Consider the following 22,533-nt stretch of genomic DNA (forward strand, 5'->3'; position numbering starts at 1 on the left):
CAGGTTTATTAGCATAATTTGTTACTGTTTAAACAAGGATTGAACAATGAATAGCAGTAGTAATTAAGCTCTACTTATTAATTATACAAACAAAACGAAATGTCTTCAAGAGCATCATTCATTTCCAGTGCAGATGATGCTATGTTACAAAGAATGCAAAGTAACAAAAAACTATTATACTATAAGTAACATAAACTGCTACAGTTCATAAAACAAGAAACCATTAGTCTACACCATGGCACAGAGTCATAAAAAAAACTTAATCAGTGTTACAAAAACAAGTTAAACACTGGTAACAGTGGAATAAATCAAAAAGCCAGTACTAGAGCAATAGTGTTCCAGAGTCCATGGCTGTCCTTATAACATCCAAAGATTGTCAAAAGACACATGAAAAAAAGAAAAAATGCTTATGCAAACAAAATGTTTCACTCAACCTGATGCCAAGTTAAATACCACAGAACATCTTTAAAGGTATTTGGCATAACTATAAATTGGTACTGCAAAATATCTAATATATCTCCTGAAAATATTTCAAGATGTGGATTCAGACATTTGTAGTTTTCAGTTTCAATTACCTCAAATTCCACAGTCCCAAAAAAAAAAAACAAAAAAAAAACTAGTATTAGCCTTAACACACGATACCTCTGTATTAGTGTAAACATTCTGTCAGAATACTGAGAAATCAAATCTCTAGAACAGCATCTTCCATCTATGTCTGCCATCCGTGACATTGACAAAAACTATTAATGCTTACTGGCAAATAACCCCAATTACATAGGACTAACAGCACCAGTACCTTGGTATCTTTTCTGAGACCAAATTCTCCATCTACCCTGCAAATGGCTGAGAAGAAAAATCTGGACAAATTTCCAGTAAGGATAACTAAAAATAATAGTAGAGCCCAGTGGTCTGACAACCGCCTATTAGCAACTTGCAAGTGCTACTCTGTCAGTAGATGGTGGAGTATTACATCACAGGATGAATGGCTCTGTTTGTGTTTGTAGTCCTTAGCAGATTTAAATGAGGTAAGAGGATAGACTGGCACATGTGATTTCGAAGCATAATAAGTGGGGGGAGGTCTTTCTTCAAGATACTCATCAGTACAACATATAAATTGAGTAATTTCTAATCAGTGTATGAAAGATGACAAGTAATTATTGCAAAGGACAGCAATTTATTAATACCAAGAATTATTTCTTGCGTAATGATAAACAAATATTTGCTATGGTTAGTTTAGAGTTTCAGAAGTGGCTAGTCATATTAGCTAGCAGGTATTGGATTCCTGGACTTGTTGCTCAATCTTCTAAGTCATCTTTAAATTTGCTTATTGGAAAATATGAAAGACAATGTCATTCTCAAAGGATATTTTAATTTTATTTCAGATAAATCTGACATTAGTACTGTCAAGGATCATTTGTGTGTGGAATTGGATAATCTCTTCAGAACTGGGAGGTTCATTTAGAATCGCATATGATAATTATGGTCCTAAGCTGCAAGTATGTGTAAACCAACATTATAGCCAAAAAAAAATTCATTGCTTGGAAAAAGAAATTATGAGTAGCAATGAAATGGTTTCAATCCCTCACCCTAATCCCTGATTCCACATTTCACCTTCCTGTTTCTTCTGTGCAAGCTTTCATTTTTATAACAGTTTATAGAAATATAGATTGTGAGATCTGTAGTTTGGTTGTCAGTCTCTAGGAATAATCTCTTCTAATTCCTGAAAAAAGTGGGATACTCAGAATAGTTGGAACATCACTTTATTGCAACAAAATACAATTATGTCGTAATATAAACAAACTTTTGTGTCACTAGCATTTCATCAGACTAAAGAACTATGTGTACCTTTCCTAAAACTGTGAGCCCAGTTTATCAGTAAAGTTCAGGTTTTTATAAAGTTATTTACCAGCAAAATAAGTTGCTGGCAATGATACCACTTTACATAAGACAATTGCATGGGTCCTTTCAAAATTCCAAAAATACAGGGGTAGCTAACATCTAGTTAAATTACGTATATTTATTTATTGTTTATTGACATTTGATTACTGAGAAAGTCTGACTGAGTAGGAGCCCATTTTTAGTGGAAACCTGGGGAGAAAAGCTCCAGAGTATTAACAAAATGTTTTAAGAACAACAATTTTGCATTTTTTAAATACTGCAAAAAAGAAATACAGTTGAAATAATTATGTCAAGTTAGACATAATATTAAAGCATTGGTTAAGAATATATAAAGGTTATATGACAATGATTTAATAGTTAGAGAACTTTTAACCAGTTTATAGAGAAATTAAGGTTAGTTTAATACAAACAGGAATTGCAATGTGAAGTGTGAGAAAAGGAGGCTTATGGTATATTTACAGAAAAAGCCAGGGGAGAGAGATTGACAGAAGTAAGGAAGTGAGTGAAGAAGAAAGAGTAAAAAGTTTGTGCATATTTAAGGATATAGTTTATCCTGGTGTTGAGCAGGAACAGAGCCAGCTTTTGGCTAGGAAGTCTTTCAGAATGGTTTTGAAAGGTGGGAGTGAGGGTATTGACCTGATGGATAGAGATAAGGAGTTCCAGGCCTTAGCAACATGATATGGGTGCAGACAATGCCCAGCATAGTTGATAGGTTTGTGGACAGACAAGAGTTTTTGGTCATTTGATCATAATGATCAACTGGGAAAAAGTATGCAGAATGTTTTTTAGTGCTGGACAAGCAGATGCATTCTAGATTATTTTATAGGTGGTAAGAAGCTAAGTATATGTTAGTTGATGGCTAGTTCTAACCAGCTTAGGCTTTTTAGTGTTATACAGTGGTGGGTTCTGAAAGGGGTATTTGCTACAAATTAAGCGACTTTGTTATAGCATTGTTCAGGTTTTGATTTTTTGTGATACTTGAAGATTAGTAGGATTGGGAGGGCCATAAAGAAGTGTGGGGGCAAGCTAAGTAGTAGCAAGTGAATCTTTAGTTGTGTTGGTGAGAACATTTTTGACTCTTTAAAGCATGACTAGTTTTTCATATGCAGTTTTGTATATGCAGGTTGAATTTAAGATTATCATCTGTAATAATTTGCTGTGAGAAATGACTTATGTGGTTGTACTATTGAGAGAGGATTTTAAATTTTGTTTTTTTTTTCCCATGGGAGAGGGATTTGGGGAAGAATGTTGTAGTTTTTTTCCTTAGGACTGAGCATGAGTTGTGAGTTATGAAATCATATTTCAGTTGTCATTAAAGCTTACTGAGTAATATTGTGGAGGTGTACCACTTTATCAGATGTACAATTAGTGTGGAGTAATCTGTGTACTGTATTAGGAAGGCCTGTGTTTATGAATGTGTGGAGGGTGTTATGTTAAAGGGGAGGGTACCAAGGATAGAGTCTAGTGGTACACCAGTGGTGACTGGGAGATATCTCGAGAGGGTGCAGTGCCATTTCACTGACTGATACCTATTGGATAGGTAGCTTTTGAAACAGAATGGTGGACTGAGAGAGACTTAATGAGGACATTTGAAGTGAAAATTTGCTGAGGCAAACTGCGTTGAAGGCTTTAGATAAGTCTATAAAGAAGGTGGAATCTAGTTTGCCTTTAACTCTAGCTTTGATAGTATGTGTGTGTGTGTGTGTGTGTGTGTGTGTGTGTGTGTGTGTATGTATGTATCTATATACCTATCTATATATATATATATATATATATATATATATATATATATATATATATATATATATATATATATATATATATATATATATATATATATATATATATATATATATATATGGTTTACCTTCATAATTCTGACAGCCACATCCTTGAAACAGCTTCCGGGAACTGTAAACTGCGACTTCACAAAACCGTGAAGACCAAATGTTTTGAATAACAAAATCTTGCCACCTTTTTGACCCATGGTAACATTTGTTTCAGTTATGGAGCAATCAAAAATGTCGACGTTTGCTGTTTTTTTTGGACTTTAGGGAAGTCGGTGGGACAGAATTTGCAGAAACAGTATGTGTATCTGCACATTTGTAGGATGTGCTTTTGACTATATGAAGGTAAACCTATATATATATATATATATATATATATATATATATATATATACACACACACACACATATATATATATATATATAATATATATATATATATATATATAATATATATATATATATATATATACACACACACACACACACACACACACACACACACACACACACACACACACACATATGTATATGTGTGTATGTGTGTGTGTGTGTGTGTGTGTGTGTGTGTGTGTGTGTGTGTCTCTCTCTGTATATATATATATATATATATATATATATATATATATATATATATACATATTTATATTTTTATTTATATTTATACATACATAAGTTAGAAGTGCAGTGTTGGTATTATGGGATGGATGGAAGCCATGCTGTCTGGGGGATAGGAGGTCTTCCTCCAGGAGATAGTGTAGCAATTGTTTTTGAATACATTTTTTTAAGGATTTTGGAGGGGAGATAAGATTGCTGTAGATCTAAAATGAGTAATGTCTGCTGAATCTTCTCCTTTGTGCAGAGGGATAATGTATGACTTTTTCCAGAGAGAGGGAAGGTGGGAGTCCTCTGCTGACCTATTTATAAGGATTGAGACAGGGTAGGGAATGCTCTTGGCTGCTATTTTAAGGTTCTCACTTGGAAGGTCATCAGCTGAAGTAGAGCGTGGTTCGAGTTTATTTAAAAGTAGTCATATAGGATGTAGGTACAGGATTGAAGGTGAAAGTGGATGTGGTGATATGTGGCTGCTGGACACGGATAGGATTAGACATTGCTTTATTAATGAAGAAGCTGTATTTTGCTTTTCATGTATAACTTTAGCTAGAATGAAAATGCTCATCCATCTGTACACTTTTTATGTGATTTATTTTATAGGTAAGTTTGACAGACTAATAGGTCCATTTTTGTCGCAACCTAGTTAAACTAGTAAACAGAAACATAACAAAATTCAGTTATATCAAGAAACAACATTAGGTTTGTCTTATAGTAAGTAACAAATTCATAGACAGGTTCTCTTAATAATGACATCTAGAACAGATGCCTTAAACAAATCTGTTATCAGAATTTCTTTTAAAAAATATTTAAACCCCTACCTCTTGCACTGCATGTCTTTGTTTTAGAACTCTGAATGTTACAGAAGTTGCTGCCTTAAATCTGCTACTTGCCTGCTCTTTTATCTTATATTAAAAAACGGTTGCACCTGATGGGAAGGATATAATCCCTGTTTCCAGCACAATAGGTTAGTGAAGTCGCATATATCCAATTTGCTCTGCCCATATTTTGTGCATATGTTGTATAAACTAAAAAAAAACAGTAGCTCTCGTGCAGTGGTCCATCTGCTCACAATGTCGAACGTTGAGTACTTTTTAGATACCTTTTCTTCAAGTACCCTTATGGTAGTAGTTTGGCAGTTTATTTATATTTAGCTCTATAGTGAGGTAGAATTATATCAGGAGAAAGTGAAAAGATCTGGACATAAGTGAAAGCATTTAGGACATTAATATGTGAGGTTCTGTCATAAGTGAAAGCATTTACCACATTAATATGTGAGGTTCTGTCATAAGTGAAAGCATTTAGCACATTAATATGTGAGGTTCTGTCATAAGTGAAAGCATTTAGCACATTAATATGTGAGGTTCTGTCATAAGTGAAAGCATTTAGCACATTAATATGTGAGGTTCTGTCATAAGTGAAAGCATTTAGCACATTAATATGTGAGGTTCTGGTATAAGTGAAAGCATTTAGCACATTAATATGTGAGGTTCTGGCATAAGTGAAAGCATTTAGCACATTAATATGTCAGGTTCTGGCATAAGTGAAAGCATTTAGCACATTAATATGTGGGGTTCTGGCATAAGTGAAAGCATTTAGCACATTAATATGTGAGGTTCTGGCATAAGTGAAAGCATTTAGCAGATTAATATGTGAGGTTCTGTCATAGGTGAAAGCATTTAGCACATTAATATGTGAGGTTCTGGCATAAGTGAAAGCATTTAGCACATTAATATGTGAGGTTCTGGCATAAGTGAAAGCATTTAGCACATTAATATGTGAGGTTCTGGCATAAGTGAAAGCATTTAGCACATTAATATGTGAGGTTCTAGCATAAGTGAAAGCATTTAGCACATTAATATGTGAGGTTCTGTCATAAGTGAAAGCATTTAGCACATTAATATGTGAGGTTCTGTCATAAGTGAAAGCATTTAGCACATTAATATGTGAGGTTCTGTCATAAGTGAAAGCATTTAGCACATTAATATGTGAGGTTCTGTCATAAGTGAAAGCATTTAGCACATTAATATGTGAGGTTCTGTCATAAGTGAAAGCATTTAGCACATTAATATGTGAGGTTCTGTCATAAGTGAAAGCATTTAGCACATTAATATGTGAGGTTCTGTCATAAGTGAAAGCATTTAGCACATTAATATGTGAGGTTCTGTCATAAGTGAAAGCATTTAGCACATTAATATGTGAGGTTCTGTCATAAGTGAAAGCATTTAGCACATTAATATGTGAGGTTCTGTCATAAGTGAAAGCATTTAGCACATTAATATGTGAGGTTCTGTCATAAGTGAAAGCATTTAGCACATTAATATGTGAGGTTCTGTCATAAGTGAAAGCATTTAGCACATTAATATGTGAGGTTCTGTCATAAGTGAAAGCATTTAGCACATTAATATGTGAGGTTCTGTCATAAGTGAAAGCATTTAGCACATTAATATGTGAGGTTCTGTCATAAGTGAAAGCATTTAGCACATTAATATGTGAGGTTCTGTCATAAGTGAAAGCATTTAGCACATTAATATGTGAGGTTCTGTCATAAGTGAAAGCATTTAGCACATTAATATGTGAGGTTCTGTCATAAGTGAAAGCATTTAGCACATTAATATGTGAGGTTCTGTCATAAGTGAAAGCATTTAGCACATTAATATGTGAGGTTCTGTCATAAGTGAAAGCATTTAGCACATTAATATGTGAGGTTCTGTCATAAGTGAAAGCATTTAGCACATTAATATGTGAGGTTCTGTCATAAGTGAAAGCATTTAGCACATTAATATGTGAGGTTCTGTCATAAGTGAAAGCATTTAGCACATTAATATGTGAGGTTCTGTCATAAGTGAAAGCATTTAGCACATTAATATGTGAGGTTCTGTCATAAGTGAAAGCATTTAGCACATTAATATGTGAGGTTCTGTCATAAGTGAAAGCATTTAGCACATCAATATGTGAGGTTCTGTCATAAGTGAAAGCATTTAGCACATCAATATGTGAGGTTCTGTCATAAGTGAAAGCCTTTAACACATCAATATGTGAGGTTCTGTCACAAGTGAAAGCATTTAGCACATTAATATGTGAGGTTCTGGCATAAGTGAAAGCATTTAGCACATTAATATGTGAGGTTCTGTCATAAGTGAAAGCATTTAGCACATTAATATGTGAGGTTCTGTCATAAGTGAAAGCATTTAGCACATTAATATGTGAGGTTCTGTCATAAGTGAAAGCATTTAGCACATTAATATGTGAGGTTCTGTCATAAGTGAAAGCATTTAGCACATTAATATGTGAGGTTCTGTCATAAGTGAAAGCATTTAGCACATTAATATGTGAGGTTCTGTCATAAGTGAAAGCATTTAGCACATTAATATGTGAGGTTCTGTCATAAGTGAAAGCATTTAGCACATTAATATGTGAGGTTCTGTCATAAGTGAAAGCATTTAGCACATTAATATGTGAGGTTCTGTCATAAGTGAAAGCATTTAGCACATTAATATGTGAGGTTCTGTCATAAGTGAAAGCATTTAGCACATTAATATGTGAGGTTCTGTCATAAGTGAAAGCATTTAGCACATTAATATGTGAGGTTCTGTCATAAGTGAAAGCATTTAGCACATTAATATGTGAGGTTCTGTCATAAGTGAAAGCATTTAGCACATTAATATGTGAGGTTCTGTCATAAGTGAAAGCATTTAGCACATCAATATGTGAGGTTCTGTCATAAGTGAAAGCATTTAGCACATCAATATGTGAGGTTCTGTCATAAGTGAAAGCATTTAGCACATCAATATGTGAGGTTCTGTCATAAGTGAAAGCATTTAGCACATCAATATGTGAGGTTCTGTCATAAGTGAAAGCATTTAGCACATCAATATGTGAGGTTCTGTCATAAGTGAAAGCATTTAGCACATCAATATGTGAGGTTCTGTCATAAGTGAAAGCATTTAGCACATCAATATGTGAGGTTCTGTCATAAGTGAAAGCATTTAGCACATCAATATGTGAGGTTCTGTCATAAGTGAAAGCATTTAGCACATCAATATGTGAGGTTCTGTCATAAGTTAAAGCATTTAGCACATTAATATGTGAGGTTCTGTCATAAGTGAAAGCATTTAGCACATTAATATGTGAGGTTCTGTCATAAGTGAAAGCATTTAGCACATTAATATGTGAGGTTCTGTCATAAGTGAAAGCATTTAGCACATTAATATGTGAGGTTCTGTCATAAGTGAAAGCATTTAGCACATTAATATGTGAGGTTCTGTCATAAGTGAAAGCATTTAGCACATTAATATGTGAGGTTCTGTCATAAGTGAAAGCATTTAGCACATTAATATGTGAGGTTCTGTCATAAGTGAAAGCATTTAGCACATTAATATGTGAGGTTCTGTCATAAGTGAAAGCATTTAGCACATTAATATGTGAGGTTCTGTCATAAGTGAAAGCATTTAGCACATTAATATGTGAGGTTCTGTCATAAGTGAAAGCATTTAGCACATTAATATGTGAGGTTCTGTCATAAGTGAAAGCATTTAGCACATTAATATGTGAGGTTCTGTCATAAGTGAAAGCATTTAGCACATTAATATGTGAGGTTCTGTCATAAGTGAAAGCATTTAGCACATTAATATGTGAGGTTCTGTCATAAGTGAAAGCATTTAGCACATTAATATGTGAGGTTCTGTCATAAGTGAAAGCATTTAGCACATTAATATGTGAGGTTCTGTCATAAGTGAAAGCATTTAGCACATTAATATGTGAGGTTCTGTCATAAGTGAAAGCATTTAGCACATTAATATGTGAGGTTCTGTCATAAGTGAAAGCATTTAGCACATTAATATGTGAGGTTCTGTCATAAGTGAAAGCATTTAGCACATTAATATGTGAGGTTCTGTCATAAGTGAAAGCATTTAGCACATTAATATGTGAGGTTCTGTCATAAGTGAAAGCATTTAGCACATTAATATGTGAGGTTCTGTCATAAGTGAAAGCATTTAGCACATTAATATGTGAGGTTCTGTCATAAGTGAAAGCATTTAGCACATTAATATGTGAGGTTCTGTCATATGTGAGGTTCTGGCATAAGTGAAAGCATTTAGCACATTAATATGTGAGGTTCTGGCATAAGTGAAAGTATTTAGCACATTAATATGTGAGGTTCTGTCATAAGTGAAAGCATTTAGCACATTAATATGTGAGGTTCTGTCATAAGTGAAAGCATTTAGCACATTAATATGTGAGGTTCTGTCATAAGTGAAAGCATTTAGCACTTTAATATGTGAGGTTCTGTCATAAGTGAAAGCATTTAGCACATTAATATGTGAGGTTCTGGCATAAGTGAAAGCATTTAGCACATTAATATGTGAGGTTCTGGCATAAGTGAAAGCATTTAGCACATTAATATGTGAGGTTCTGGCATAAGTGAAAACATTTAGCACATCAATATGTGAGGTTCTGGCATAAGTGAAAGCATTTAGCACATCAATATGTGAGGTTCTGGCATAAGTGAAAGCATTTAGCACATCAATATGTGAGGTTCTGGCATAAGTGAAAGCATTTAGCACATCAATATGTGAGGTTCTGTCATAAGTGAAAGCCTTTAACACATCAATATGTGAGGTTCTGGCATAAGTGAAAGCATTTAGCACATTAATATGTGAGGTTCCGGCATAAGTGAAAGCATTTAGCACATTAATAGTGAGGTTCTATCATAAGTGAAAGCATTTAGCACATTAATATGTGAGGTTCTGTTATAAGTGAAAGCATTTAGCACATTAATTTGTGAGGTTCTGTCATAAGTGAAAGCATTTAACACATTAATATGTGAGGATCTGTCATAAGTGAAAGCATTTAGCACATTAATATGTGAGGTTCTGTCATAAGTGAAAGCATTTAGCACATTAATATGTGAGGTTCTGTCATAAGTGAAAGCATTTAGCACATTAATATGTGAGGTTCTGTCATAAGTGAAAGCATTTAGCACATTAATATGTGAGGTTCTGTCATAAGTGAAAGCATTTAGCACATTAATATGTGAGGTTCTGTCATAAGTGAAAGCATTTAGCACATTAATATGTGAGGTTCTGTCATAAGTGAAAGCATTTAGCACATTAATATGTGAGGTTCTGTCATAAGTGAAAGCATTTTGCACATTAATATGTGAGGTTCTGTCATAAGTGAAAGCATTTAGCACATTAATATGTGAGGTTCTGTCATAAGTGAAAGCATTTAGCACATTAATATGTGAGGTTCTGTCATAAGTGAAAGCATTTAGCACATTAATATGTGAGGTTCTGTCATAAGTGAAAGCATTTAGCATATTAATATGTGAGGTTCTGTCATAAGTGAAAGCAATTAGCACAATAATATGTGAGGTTCTGTCATAAGTGAAAGCATTTAGCACATTAATATGTGAGGTTATGTCATAAGTGAAAGCATTTAGCACATTAATATGTGAGGTTCTGTCATAAGTGAAAGCATTTAGCACATTAATATCTGAGGTTCTGTCATAAGTGAAAGCATTTAGCAGATTAATATGTGAGTTTCTGTCATAAGTGAAAGCATTTAGCAGATTAATATGTGAGGTTCTGTCATAAGTGAAAGCATTTAGCAGATTAATATGTGAGGTTCTGTCATAAGTGAAAGCATTTAACACATTAATATGTGAGGTTCTGTCATAAGTGAAAGCATTTACCACATTAATATGTGAGGTTCTGTCATAAGTGAAAGCATTTACCACATTAATGTGTGAGGTTCTGTCATAAGTGAAAGCATTTACCACATTAATGTGTGAGGTTCTGTCATAAGTGAAAGCATTTACCGCATTAATATGTGAGGTTCTGTCATAAGTGAAAGCATTTACCACATTAATATGTGAGGTTCTGTCATAAGTGAAAACATTTAGCACATTAATATGTGAGGTTCTGTCATAAGTGAAAGCATTTAGCACATCAATATGTGAGGTTCTGTCATAAGTGAAAGCATTTAGCACATCAATATGTGAGGTTCTGTCATAAGTGAAAGCATTTAGCACATCAATATGTGAGGTTCTGTCATAAGTGAAAGCCTTTAACACATCAATATGTGAGGTTCTGGCATAAGTGAAAGCATTTAGCACATTAATATGTGAGGTTCCGGCATAAGTGAAAGCATTTAGTACATTAATATGTGAGGTTCTGTCATAAGTGAAAGCATTTAGCACATTAATATGTGAGGTTCTGTCATAAGTGAAAGCATTTAGCACATTAATATGTGAGGTTCTGTCATAAGTGAAAGCATTTAGCACATTAATATGTGAGGTTCTGTCATAAGTGAAAGCATTTAGCACATTAATATGTGAGGTTCTGTCATAAGTGAAAGCATTTAGCACATTAATATGTGAGGTTCTGTCATAAGTGAAAGCATTTAACACATTAATATGTGAGGTTCTGTGATAAATGAAAGCATTTACCACATTAATATGTGAGGTTCTGTCATAAGTGAAAGCATTTACCACATTAATATGTGAGGTTCTGTCATAAGTGAAAGCATTTACCACATTAATATGTGAGGTTCTGTCATAAGTGAAAGCATTTAGCACATTAATATGTGAGGTTCTGTCATAAGTGAAAGCATTTAGCACATTAATATGTGAGGTTCTGTCATAAGTGAAAGCATTTAGCACATCAATATGTGAGGTTCTGTCATAAGTGAAAGCATTTAGCACATCAATATGTGAGGTTCTGTCATAATTGAAAGCATTTAGCACATCAATATGTGAGGTTCTGTCATAAGTGAAAGCAATTAGCACATTAATATGTGAGGTTCTGTCATAAGTGAAAGCATTTAGCACATCAATATGTGAGGTTCTGTCATAAGTGAAAGCATTTAGCACATTAATATGTGAGGTTCTGTCATAAGTGAAAGCATTTAGCACATTAATATGTGAGGTTCTGTCATAAGTGAAAGCATTTAGCACATTAATATGTGAGGTACTGTCATAAGTGAAAGCATTTAGCAGATTAATATGTGAGGTTCTGTCATAAGTGAAAGCATTTAGCACATTAATATGTGAGGTTCTGTCATAAGTGAAAACATTTACCACATCAATATGTGAGGTTCTGGCATAAGTGAAAGCCTTTAACACATCAATATGTGAGGTTCTGGCATAAGTGAAAGCATTTAGCACATTAATATGTGAGGTTCCGTCATAAGTGAAAGCATTTTGCACATTAATATGTGAGGTTCTGTCATAAGTGAAAGCATTTAGCACATTAATATGTGAGGTTCTGTCATAAGTGAAAGCATTTAGCACATTAATATGTGAGGTTCTGTCATATGTGAAAGCATTTAGCACATTAATATGTGAGGTTCTGTCATATGTGAAAGCATTTAACACATTAATATGTGAGGTTCTGTCATAAGTGAAAGCATTTAGCACATTAATATGTGAGGTTCTGTCATAAGTGAAAGCATTTAGCACATTAATATGTGAGGTTCTGTCATAAGTGAAAGCATTTAGCACATTAATATGTGAGGTTCTGTCATAAGTGAAAGCATTTAGCACATTAATATGTGAGGTTCTGTCATAAGTGAAAGCATTTAGCACATTAATATGTGAGGTTCTGTCATAAGTGAAAGCATTTAGCACTTTAATATGTGAGGTTCTGTCATAAGTGAAAGCATTTAGCACATTAATATGTGAGGTTCTGTCATAAGTGAAAGCATTTAGCACATTAATATGTGAGGTTCTGTCATAAGTGAAAGCATTTAGCACATCAATATGTGAGGTTCTGTCATAAGTGAAAGCATTTAGCACATCAATATGTGAGGTTCTGTCATAAGTGAAAGCATTTAGCACATCAATATGTGAGGTTCTGGCATAAGTGAAAGCATTTAGCACATCAATATGTGAGGTTCTGGCATAAGTGAAAGCATTTAGCACATCAATATGTGAGGTTCCGGCATAAGTGAAAGCATTTAGCACATTAATATGTGAGGTTCCGGCATAAGTGAAAGCATTTAGCACATTAATATGTGAGATTCCGGCATAAGTGAAAGCATTTAGCACATTAATATGTGAGGTTCTGTCATAAGTGAAAGCATTTAGCACATTAATTTGTGAGGTTCTGTCATAAGTGAAAGCATTTAACACATTAATATGTGAGGTTCTGTCATAAGTGAAAGCATTTAGCACATTAATATGTGAGGTTCTGTCATAAGTGAAAGCATTTAGCACATTAATATGTGAGGTTCTGTCATAAGTGAAAGCATTAAGCACATTAATATGTGAGGTTCTGTCATACGTGAAAGCATTTAGCACATTAATATGTGAGGTTCTGTCATACGTGAAAGCATTTACCACATTAATATGTGAGGTTCTGTCATAAGTGAAAGCATTTAGCACATTAATATGTGAGGTTCTGTCATAAGTGAAAGCATTTAGCCCATTAATATGTGAGGTTCTGTCATAAGTGAAAGCATTTAGCACATTAATATGTGAGGTTCTGTCGTAAGTGAAAGCATTTAGCACATTAATATGTGAGGTTCTGTCATAAGTGAAAGCATTTAGCACATTAATATGTGAGGTTCTGTCATAAGTGAAAGCATTTAGCACATTAATATGTGAGGTTCTGTCATAAGTGAAAGCATTTAGCACATCAATATGTGAGGTTCTGTCATAAGTGAAAGCATTTAGCACATCAATATGTGAGGTTCTGTCATAAGTGAAAGCATTTAGCACATCAATATGTGAGGTTCTGTCATAAGTGAAAGCATTTAGCACATCAATATGTGAGGTTCTGTCATAAGTGAAAGCATTTAACACATCAATATATGAGTTTCTGTCATAAGTGAAAGCATTTAGCACATCAATATGTGAGGTTCTGTCATAAGTGAAAGCATTTAGCACATCAATATGTGAGGTTCTGTCATAAGTGAAAGCATTTAGCACATCAATATGTGAGGTTCTGTCATAAGTGAAAGCATTTAGCACATCAATATGTGAGGTTCTGTCATAAGTGAAAGCATTTAGCACATCAATATGTGAGGTTCTGTCATAAGTGAAAGCATTTAGCACATCAATATGTGAGGTTCTGTCATAAGTTAAAGCATTTAGCACATCAATATGTGAGGTTCTGTCATAAGTTAAAGCATTTAGCACATCAATATGTGAGGTTCTGTCATAAGTTAAAGCATTTAGCACATTAATATGTGAGGTTCTGGCATAAGTTAAAGCATTTAGCACATTAATATGTGAGGTTCTGGCATAAGTTAAAGCATTTAGCACATTAATATGTGAGGTTCTGTCATAAGTGAAAGCATTTAGCACATTAATATGTGAGGTTCTGTCATAAGTGAAAGCATTTAGCACATTAATATGTGAGGTTCTGTCATAAGTGAAAGCATTTAACACATTAATATGTGAGGTTCTGTCATAAGTGAAAGCATTTAGCACATTAATATGTGAGGTTCTGTCATAAGTGAAAGCATTTAACACATTAATATGTGAGGTTTTGTCATAAGTGAAAGCATTTAGCACATTAATATGTGAGGTTCTGTCATAAGTGAAAGCATTTAGCACATTAATATGTGAGGTTCTGTCATAAGGAAAGCATTTAGCACATTAATATGTGAGGTTCTGTCATAAGTGAAAGCATTTAGCACATTAATATGTGAGGTTCTGTCATAAGTGAAAGCATTTAGCACATTAATATGTGAGGTTCTGTCATAAGTGAAAACATTTAGCACATTAATATGTGAGGTTCTGTCATAAGTGAAAGCATTTAGCACATTAATATGTGAGGTTCTGTCATAAGTGAAAGCATTTAGCACATTAATATGTGAGGTTCTGTCATAAGTGAAAGCATTTAGCACATTAATATGTGAGGTTCTGTCATAAGTGAAAGCATTTAGCACATTAATATGTGAGGTTCTGTCATAAGTGAAAGCATTTAGCACATTAATATGTGAGGTTCTGTCATAAGTGAAAGCATTTAGCACATTAATATGTGAGGTTCTGTCATAAGTGAAAGCATTTAGCACATTAATATGTGAGGTTCTGTCATAAGTGAAAGCATTTAGCACATTAATATGTGAGGTTCTGTCATAAGTGAAAGCATTTAGCACATTAATATGTGAGGTTCTGTCATAAGTGAAAGCATTTAGCACATTAATATGTGAGGTTCTGTCATAAGTGAAAGCATTTAGCACATTAATATGTGAGGTTCTGTCATAAGTGAAAGCATTTAGCACATTAATATGTGAGGTTCTGTCATATGTGAGGTTCTGGCATAAGTGAAAGCATTTAGCACATTAATATGTGAGGTTCTGGCATAAGTGAAAGTATTTAGCACATTAATATGTGAGGTTCTGTCATAAGTGAAAGCATTTAGCACATTAATATGTGAGGTTCTGTCATAAGTGAAAGCATTTAGCACATTAATATGTGAGGTTCTGTCATAAGTGAAAGCATTTAGCACTTTAATATGTGAGGTTCTGTCATAAGTGAAAGCATTTAGCACATTAATATGTGAGGTTCTGGCATAAGTGAAAGCATTTAGCACATTAATATGTGAGGTTCTGGCATAAGTGAAAGCATTTAGCACATTAATATGTGAGGTTCTGGCATAAGTGAAAACATTTAGCACATCAATATGTGAGGTTCTGGCATAAGTGAAAGCATTTAGCACATCAATATGTGAGGTTCTGGCATAAGTGAAAGCATTTAGCACATCAATATGTGAGGTTCTGGCATAAGTGAAAGCATTTAGCACATCAATATGTGAGGTTCTGTCATAAGTGAAAGCCTTTAACACATCAATATGTGAGGTTCTGGCATAAGTGAAAGCATTTAGCACATTAATATGTGAGGTTCGGCATAAGTGAAAGCATTTAGCACATTAATAGTGAGGTTCTATCATAAGTGAAAGCATTTAGCACATTAATATGTGAGGTTCTGTTATAAGTGAAAGCATTTAGCACATTAATTTGTGAGGTTCTGTCATAAGTGAAAGCATTTAACACATTAATATGTGAGGATCTGTCATAAGTGAAAGCATTTAGCACATTAATATGTGAGGTTCTGTCATAAGTGAAAGCATTTAGCACATTAATATGTGAGGTTCTGTCATAAGTGAAAGCATTTAGCACATTAATATGTGAGGTTCTGTCATAAGTGAAAGCATTTAGCACATTAATATGTGAGGTTCTGTCATAAGTGAAAGCATTTAGCACATTAATATGTGAGGTTCTGTCATAAGTGAAAGCATTTAGCACATTAATATGTGAGGTTCTGTCATAAGTGAAAGCATTTAGCACATTAATATGTGAGGTTCTGTCATAAGTGAAAGCATTTTGCACATTAATATGTGAGGTTCTGTCATAAGTGAAAGCATTTAGCACATTAATATGTGAGGTTCTGTCATAAGTGAAAGCATTTAGCACATTAATATGCGAGGTTCTGTCATAAGTGAAAACATTTAGCACATTAATATGTGAGGTTCTGTCATAAGTGAAAGCATTTAGCATATTAATATGTGAGGTTCTGTCATAAGTGAAAGCAATTAGCACATTAATATGTGAGGTTCTGTCATAAGTGAAAGCATTTAGCACATTAATATGTGAGGTTATGTCATAAGTGAAAGCATTTAGCACATTAATATGTGAGGTTCTGTCATAAGTGAAAGCATTTAGCACATTAATATCTGAGGTTCTGTCATAAGTGAAAGCATTTAGCAGATTAATATGTGAGTTTCTGTCATAAGTGAAAGCATTTAGCAGATTAATATGTGAGGTTCTGTCATAAGTGAAAGCATTTAGCAGATTAATATGTGAGGTTCTGTCATAAGTGGAAGCATTTAACACATTAATATGTGAGGTTCTGTCATAAGTGAAAGCATTTACCACATTAATATGTGAGGTTCTGTCATAAGTGAAAGCATTTACCACATTAATGTGTGAGGTTCTGTCATAAGTGAAAGCATTTACCACATTAATGTGTGAGGTTCTGTCATAAGTGAAAGCATTTACCGCATTAATATGTGAGGTTCTGTCATAAGTGAAAGCATTTACCACATTAATATGTGAGGTTCTGTCATAAGTGAAAACATTTAGCACATTAATATGTGAGGTTCTGTCATAAGTGAAAGCATTTAGCACATCAATATGTGAGGTTCTGTCATAAGTGAAAGCATTTAGCACATCAATATGTGAGGTTCTGTCATAAGTGAAAGCATTTAGCACATCAATATGTGAGGTTCTGTCATAAGTGAAAGCCTTTAACACATCAATATGTGAGGTTCTGGCATAAGTGAAAGCATTTAGCACATTAATATGTGAGGTTCTGTCATAAGTGAAAGCATTTAGCACATTAATATGTGAGGTTCTGTCATAAGTGAAAGCATTTAGCACATTAATATGTGAGGTTCTGTCATAAGTGAAAGCATTTACCACATTAATATGTGAGGTTCTGTCATAAGTGAAAGCATTTAGCACATTAATATGTGAGGTTCTGTCATAAGTGAAAGCATTTAGCACATCAATATGTGAGGTTCTGTCATAAGTGAAAGCATTTAGCACATTAATATGTGAGGTTCTGTCATAAGTGAAAGCATTTAGCACATCAATATGTGAGGTTCTGTCATAAGTGAAAGCATTTAGCACATCAATATGTGAGGTTCTGTCATAATTGAAAGCATTTAGCACATCAATATGTGAGGTTCTGTCATAAGTGAAAGCATTTAGCACATTAATATGTGAGGTTCTGTCATAAGTGAAAGCATTTAGCACATCAATATGTGAGGTTCTGTCATAAGTGAAAGCATTTAGCACATTAATATGTGAGGTTCTGTCATAAGTGAAAGCATTTACCACATTAATATGTGAGGTTCTGTCATAAGTGAAAGCATTTAGCACATTAATATGTGAGGTACTGTCATAAGTGAAAGCATTTAGCAGATTAATATGTGAGGTTCTGTCATAAGTGAAAGCATTTAGCACATTAATATGTGAGGTTCTGTCATAAATGAAAACATTTACCACATCAATATGTGAGGTTCTGGCATAAGTGAAAGCCTTTAACACATCAATATGTGAGGTTCTGGCATAAGTGAAAGCATTTAGCACATTAATATGTGAGGTTCTGTCATAAGTGAAAGCATTTAGCACATTAATATGTGAGGTTCTGTCATAAGTGAAAGCATTTAGCACATTAATATGTGAGGTTCTGTCATAAGTGAAAGCATTTAGCACATTAATATGTGAGGTTCTGTCATAAGTGAAAGCATTTAGCACATTAATATGTGAGGTTCTGTCATAAGTGAAAGCATTTAGCACATTAATATGTGAGGTTCTGTCATAAGTGGAAGCATTTAGCACATTAATATGTGAGGTTCTGTCATAAGTTAAAGCATTTAACACATTAATATGTGAGGTTCTGTGATAAATGAAAGCATTTACCACATTAATATGTGAGGTTCTGTCATAAGTGAAAGCATTTAACACATTAATATGTGAGGTTCTGTCATAAGTGAAAGCATTTAGCACATTAATATGTGAGGTTCTGTCATAAGTGAAAGCATTTACCACATTAATATGTGAGGTTCTGTCATAAGTGAAAGCATTAACACATTAATATGTGAGGTTCTGTCATAAGTGAAAGCATTTAGCACATTAATATGTGAGGTTCTGTCATAAGTGAAAGCATTTAGCACATCAATATGTGAGGTTCTGTCATAAGTGAAAGCATTTAGCACATCAATATGTGAGGTTCTGTCATAAGTGAAAGCATTTACCACATTAATATGTGAGGTTCTGTCATAAGTGAAAACATTTACCACATTAATATGTGAGGTTCTGTCATAAGTGAAAACATTTACCACATTAATATGTGAGGTTCTGTCATAAGTGAAAGCATTTAGCACATCAATATGTGAGGTTCTGTCATAAGTGAAAGCATTTAGCACATCAATATGTGAGGTTCTGTCATAAGTGAAAGCATTTAGCACATCAATATGTGAGGTTCTGGCATAAGTGAAAGCCTTTAACACATCAATATGTGAGGTTCTGGCATAAGTGAAAGCATTTAGCACATTAATATGTGAGGTTCCAGCATAAGTGAAAACATTTAGCACATTAATATGTGAGTTTCTGTCATAAGTGAAAGCATTTAGCACATTAATATGTGAGGTTCTGTTATAAGTGAAAGCATTTAGCACATTAATTTGTGAGGTTCTGTCATAAGTGAAAGCATTTAACACATTAATATGTGAGGTTCTGTCATAAGTGAAAGCATTTAGCACATTAATATGTGAGGTTCTGTCATAAGTCAAAGCATTTAGCACATTAATGTGTGAGGTTCTGTCATAAGTGAAAGCATTTAGCACATTAATATGTGAGGTTCTGTCATAAGTGAAAGCATTTAGCACATTAATATGTGAGGTTCTGTCATAAGTGAAAGCATTTAGCACATTAATATGTGAGGTTCTGTGTTGTGTACAATTGCAGGGGAAAGCAGAGAAGAGCGGACATTCCGTAACTGGATGAACTCCTTGGGAGTGGCTCCTTACGTCAATCATTTGTACAGGTAATGTTCCTATTTGTTTCTTTAAATAAATTATAATGTATTTCTGCTTCAGACACTTCTTGGTGGCCCTTTATGCGTCAGATTATACTTCACTCTGTACCAGTAGTTTAGTAGGAGTAGTTATGTAGGTGCACAGTTAATGAATGTTAAAGAATTTAGTCATTTGTTTTAGATGATATGCAGGTCAGTGACACATGGGCATGTTATAATCCTAGACATCATCTCTGAGGTTTATACTTTATTTACACTGTACAGTATCACTGACTGCATGACACTGAAAAATCATGAAACCATTTTGCATTCAAACATGGGACATTTTACAAATGTTTAGAATAAATAGGCAGCATACTTTAGCACAGCATGATGCTGTAAACATTCTCCACAAATTGCTGAAGTAAATGCAACTAAAGATAAGATGAGCTTTTGAAGTCCCACCTGATAAGCAGTCTCTAATTCAAGGAAGGGGTGTATAGAACAGCACTGACATTGTCAGCGACCTACATACCTCTTAACCTCTTAGCCCAAGAAATCCAGACAAAGCCAAAAATAATGGGGGAACAAAGGCCCAAAAATAGGGACACATTTTAAACATTGCTCCTGTATGTTTAGGAAGTTGCTCAAATAACATTTCTGAGTTAGCATGCTTTTGCTTAATGATATGAAGTCTCGATACTCAAATGTCTGTCATTATTTAGTGACTTCAGTCCTCAATGATTTGACAAAAAAAAAACACAAACTGTATGAGGAATAGATCAAAAATATAAGGCAAAAATCTGAGCCAGGGATGTGGCAGTTTATCAAGCCGGTGATCCATATAAGGATTTTATTAACAATGGGGCTAACCCTGGAAGTGATGGTCGCATTATTTCTGGGGTTGTATATACTAAAAATGGACATTATGGTGGTTTAGTGAAAACAGTTGAAAATCCGGATACCACCTTAAATCTGAAGTTTTCTACTGAAGGAAGTGACAACACTCAGCAGGTGATAAGACGGAAGACGAATTTCCCGGTGGTGAGCAATGGTGCGTAACAAGTACACCAAGAACAGCAACGGAGTGGGTTGAGTTCTTACAATTTAGACAATATTAAAACAGGAGTCATTAATAATAATAATACTCCTGTTAATTCCACCAAAAAGTTTTTTTTTTGCAGAGGGGCTTTCATCAGTCAGCCAGCAGGAACCGGAACAGGAGCAGGAGTTACCAGACACACAGCAGAGGAAGGAGCAAGAATCAGAAATAGGACAATGTATTTTTAATGGTAATATTTCAGTGTTTAATTTCTCAGATTTTGTGTTGTCAAAGGAACATGAGAATGTTTTGAAGCTTGGGTTCAACTTTCAGCCAAGTGGAAGGGCTGATTTAACTAAGTCTTTGATTCAGCTTAAATTGTATACCCGTAAGTTGAACCTGAGCTATATTTTACAGGGTGTTCACTATAAAAATGTTTTGTCTATACCTTCTACATTTAACCTGAGTTTAATTCACATTGTTAAAATGTTTGACACTTTCTGTGAAAGTGACATAAAGAAGTGTTTGTCTGAAAGGAGGAATAAAGCCTATTATAATTTGAGTACAACTGAAAACAAAGCCCTGCTTGAGTTGGTTAACAAAACTGATTTGAGGTATATGAATGCCGATAAAGGGGGTGGGGTTGTAGTAATGAATGTACATGACTATAATGTTTGTATTGAGAATCTCCTGTCTAACCCATTGGAATATACCAAAGTAACTAGATTGGACATAACACGGAGTTATGCCTCTATTTTTAACACTTTAAATGAGTTACTTTTGAATGGTGATATAGTGATGATGTGTTTAACTTTTTATATGTGGAACAACCCAGAATTGGGTGATGTTTGGTATTCCCAAACTGCATAAGTCTATTACTAACCCACCCTTCAGACCTATTATATCTGCTGCTGGCAGTGCCACAGATTGTATATCTTTGTTTTTAGATTACACGTTTAAACCTTTTGTTATGACATTACCTTCATTTGTAGCTGATTCTTGGGACTTTTTGGACCAATTAAGGTCTTTTTTTTATTTCGTCTAGAGATTTATGTGATGATTTAATGCTATAAACAGTGGATGTTGTTTCCCTTTTTACTTGAATTCTTAAAAAAAGGGTGTTGACTATATTAGGTGTTTTTTGGGTAAATATACCCCACTAACTGACCATGATATTATGGTTTATACACGTTTAATGGATACATTATTGGAGAATTCATTTTTTACATTCAATGGTGGTTTTACAGGCAACTTAGGGGAGTTGTGATGGGGCCACAGTTGGACCTACTTATGCAAACCTTGTTTTAGGACGGTAGGACTGAGGTTTGCAGATGACTTATTTTTTACTTTTTATGTTTTTTAGTAGTATTTATAGGAAAAATACTTTTTGTAAGAGTTATGTGCATTTTAAAAGTGCCCACCCCCATTTTATGAAAAGGAATATTCCATGTGGGCAGTTCACCAGAGCTTCACGTATGGTAGGTTATTTTCCAGTGAGGTGGAGTTTATAAAAGAATTGTTTAGAGACAGGGGTTATCCAGATGAACTGCTTAATGAGGCGGCAGAAGGTTTTTTTCTAGAAGGGATGTAGATTTTTCTCCCATTTTGACTCATGGATTTTCTAAAAAAAGAACCTATGTTGGAGGATGTTAAAAGAG

At 34.2% G+C, this 22,533-nt stretch overlaps 1 protein-coding gene across 3 annotated transcripts in view; it reads left to right on the top strand.

The window, feature by feature from the left end:
• The window catches only part of PLS1 (plastin 1), an 824,936-nt gene that overhangs the window by 731,595 nt on the left and 70,808 nt on the right, over positions 1 to 22,533 (top strand). For all 3 annotated transcript variants that reach the window (XM_044071020.1, XM_044071019.1, XM_044071021.1), the window contains one exon: positions 19,785 to 19,863. In XM_044071020.1, the coding sequence (XP_043926955.1) occupies positions 19,785 to 19,863 (79 nt within the window). The remainder of the gene's footprint in view (positions 1 to 19,784; positions 19,864 to 22,533) is intronic.

This window comes from Protopterus annectens, chromosome 5.part0 (assembly GCF_019279795.1).
Source record: "Protopterus annectens isolate FY-2018-M chromosome 5.part0, PAN1.0, whole genome shotgun sequence".
Lineage (NCBI taxonomy): Eukaryota > Metazoa > Chordata > Ceratodontiformes > Protopteridae > Protopterus > Protopterus annectens.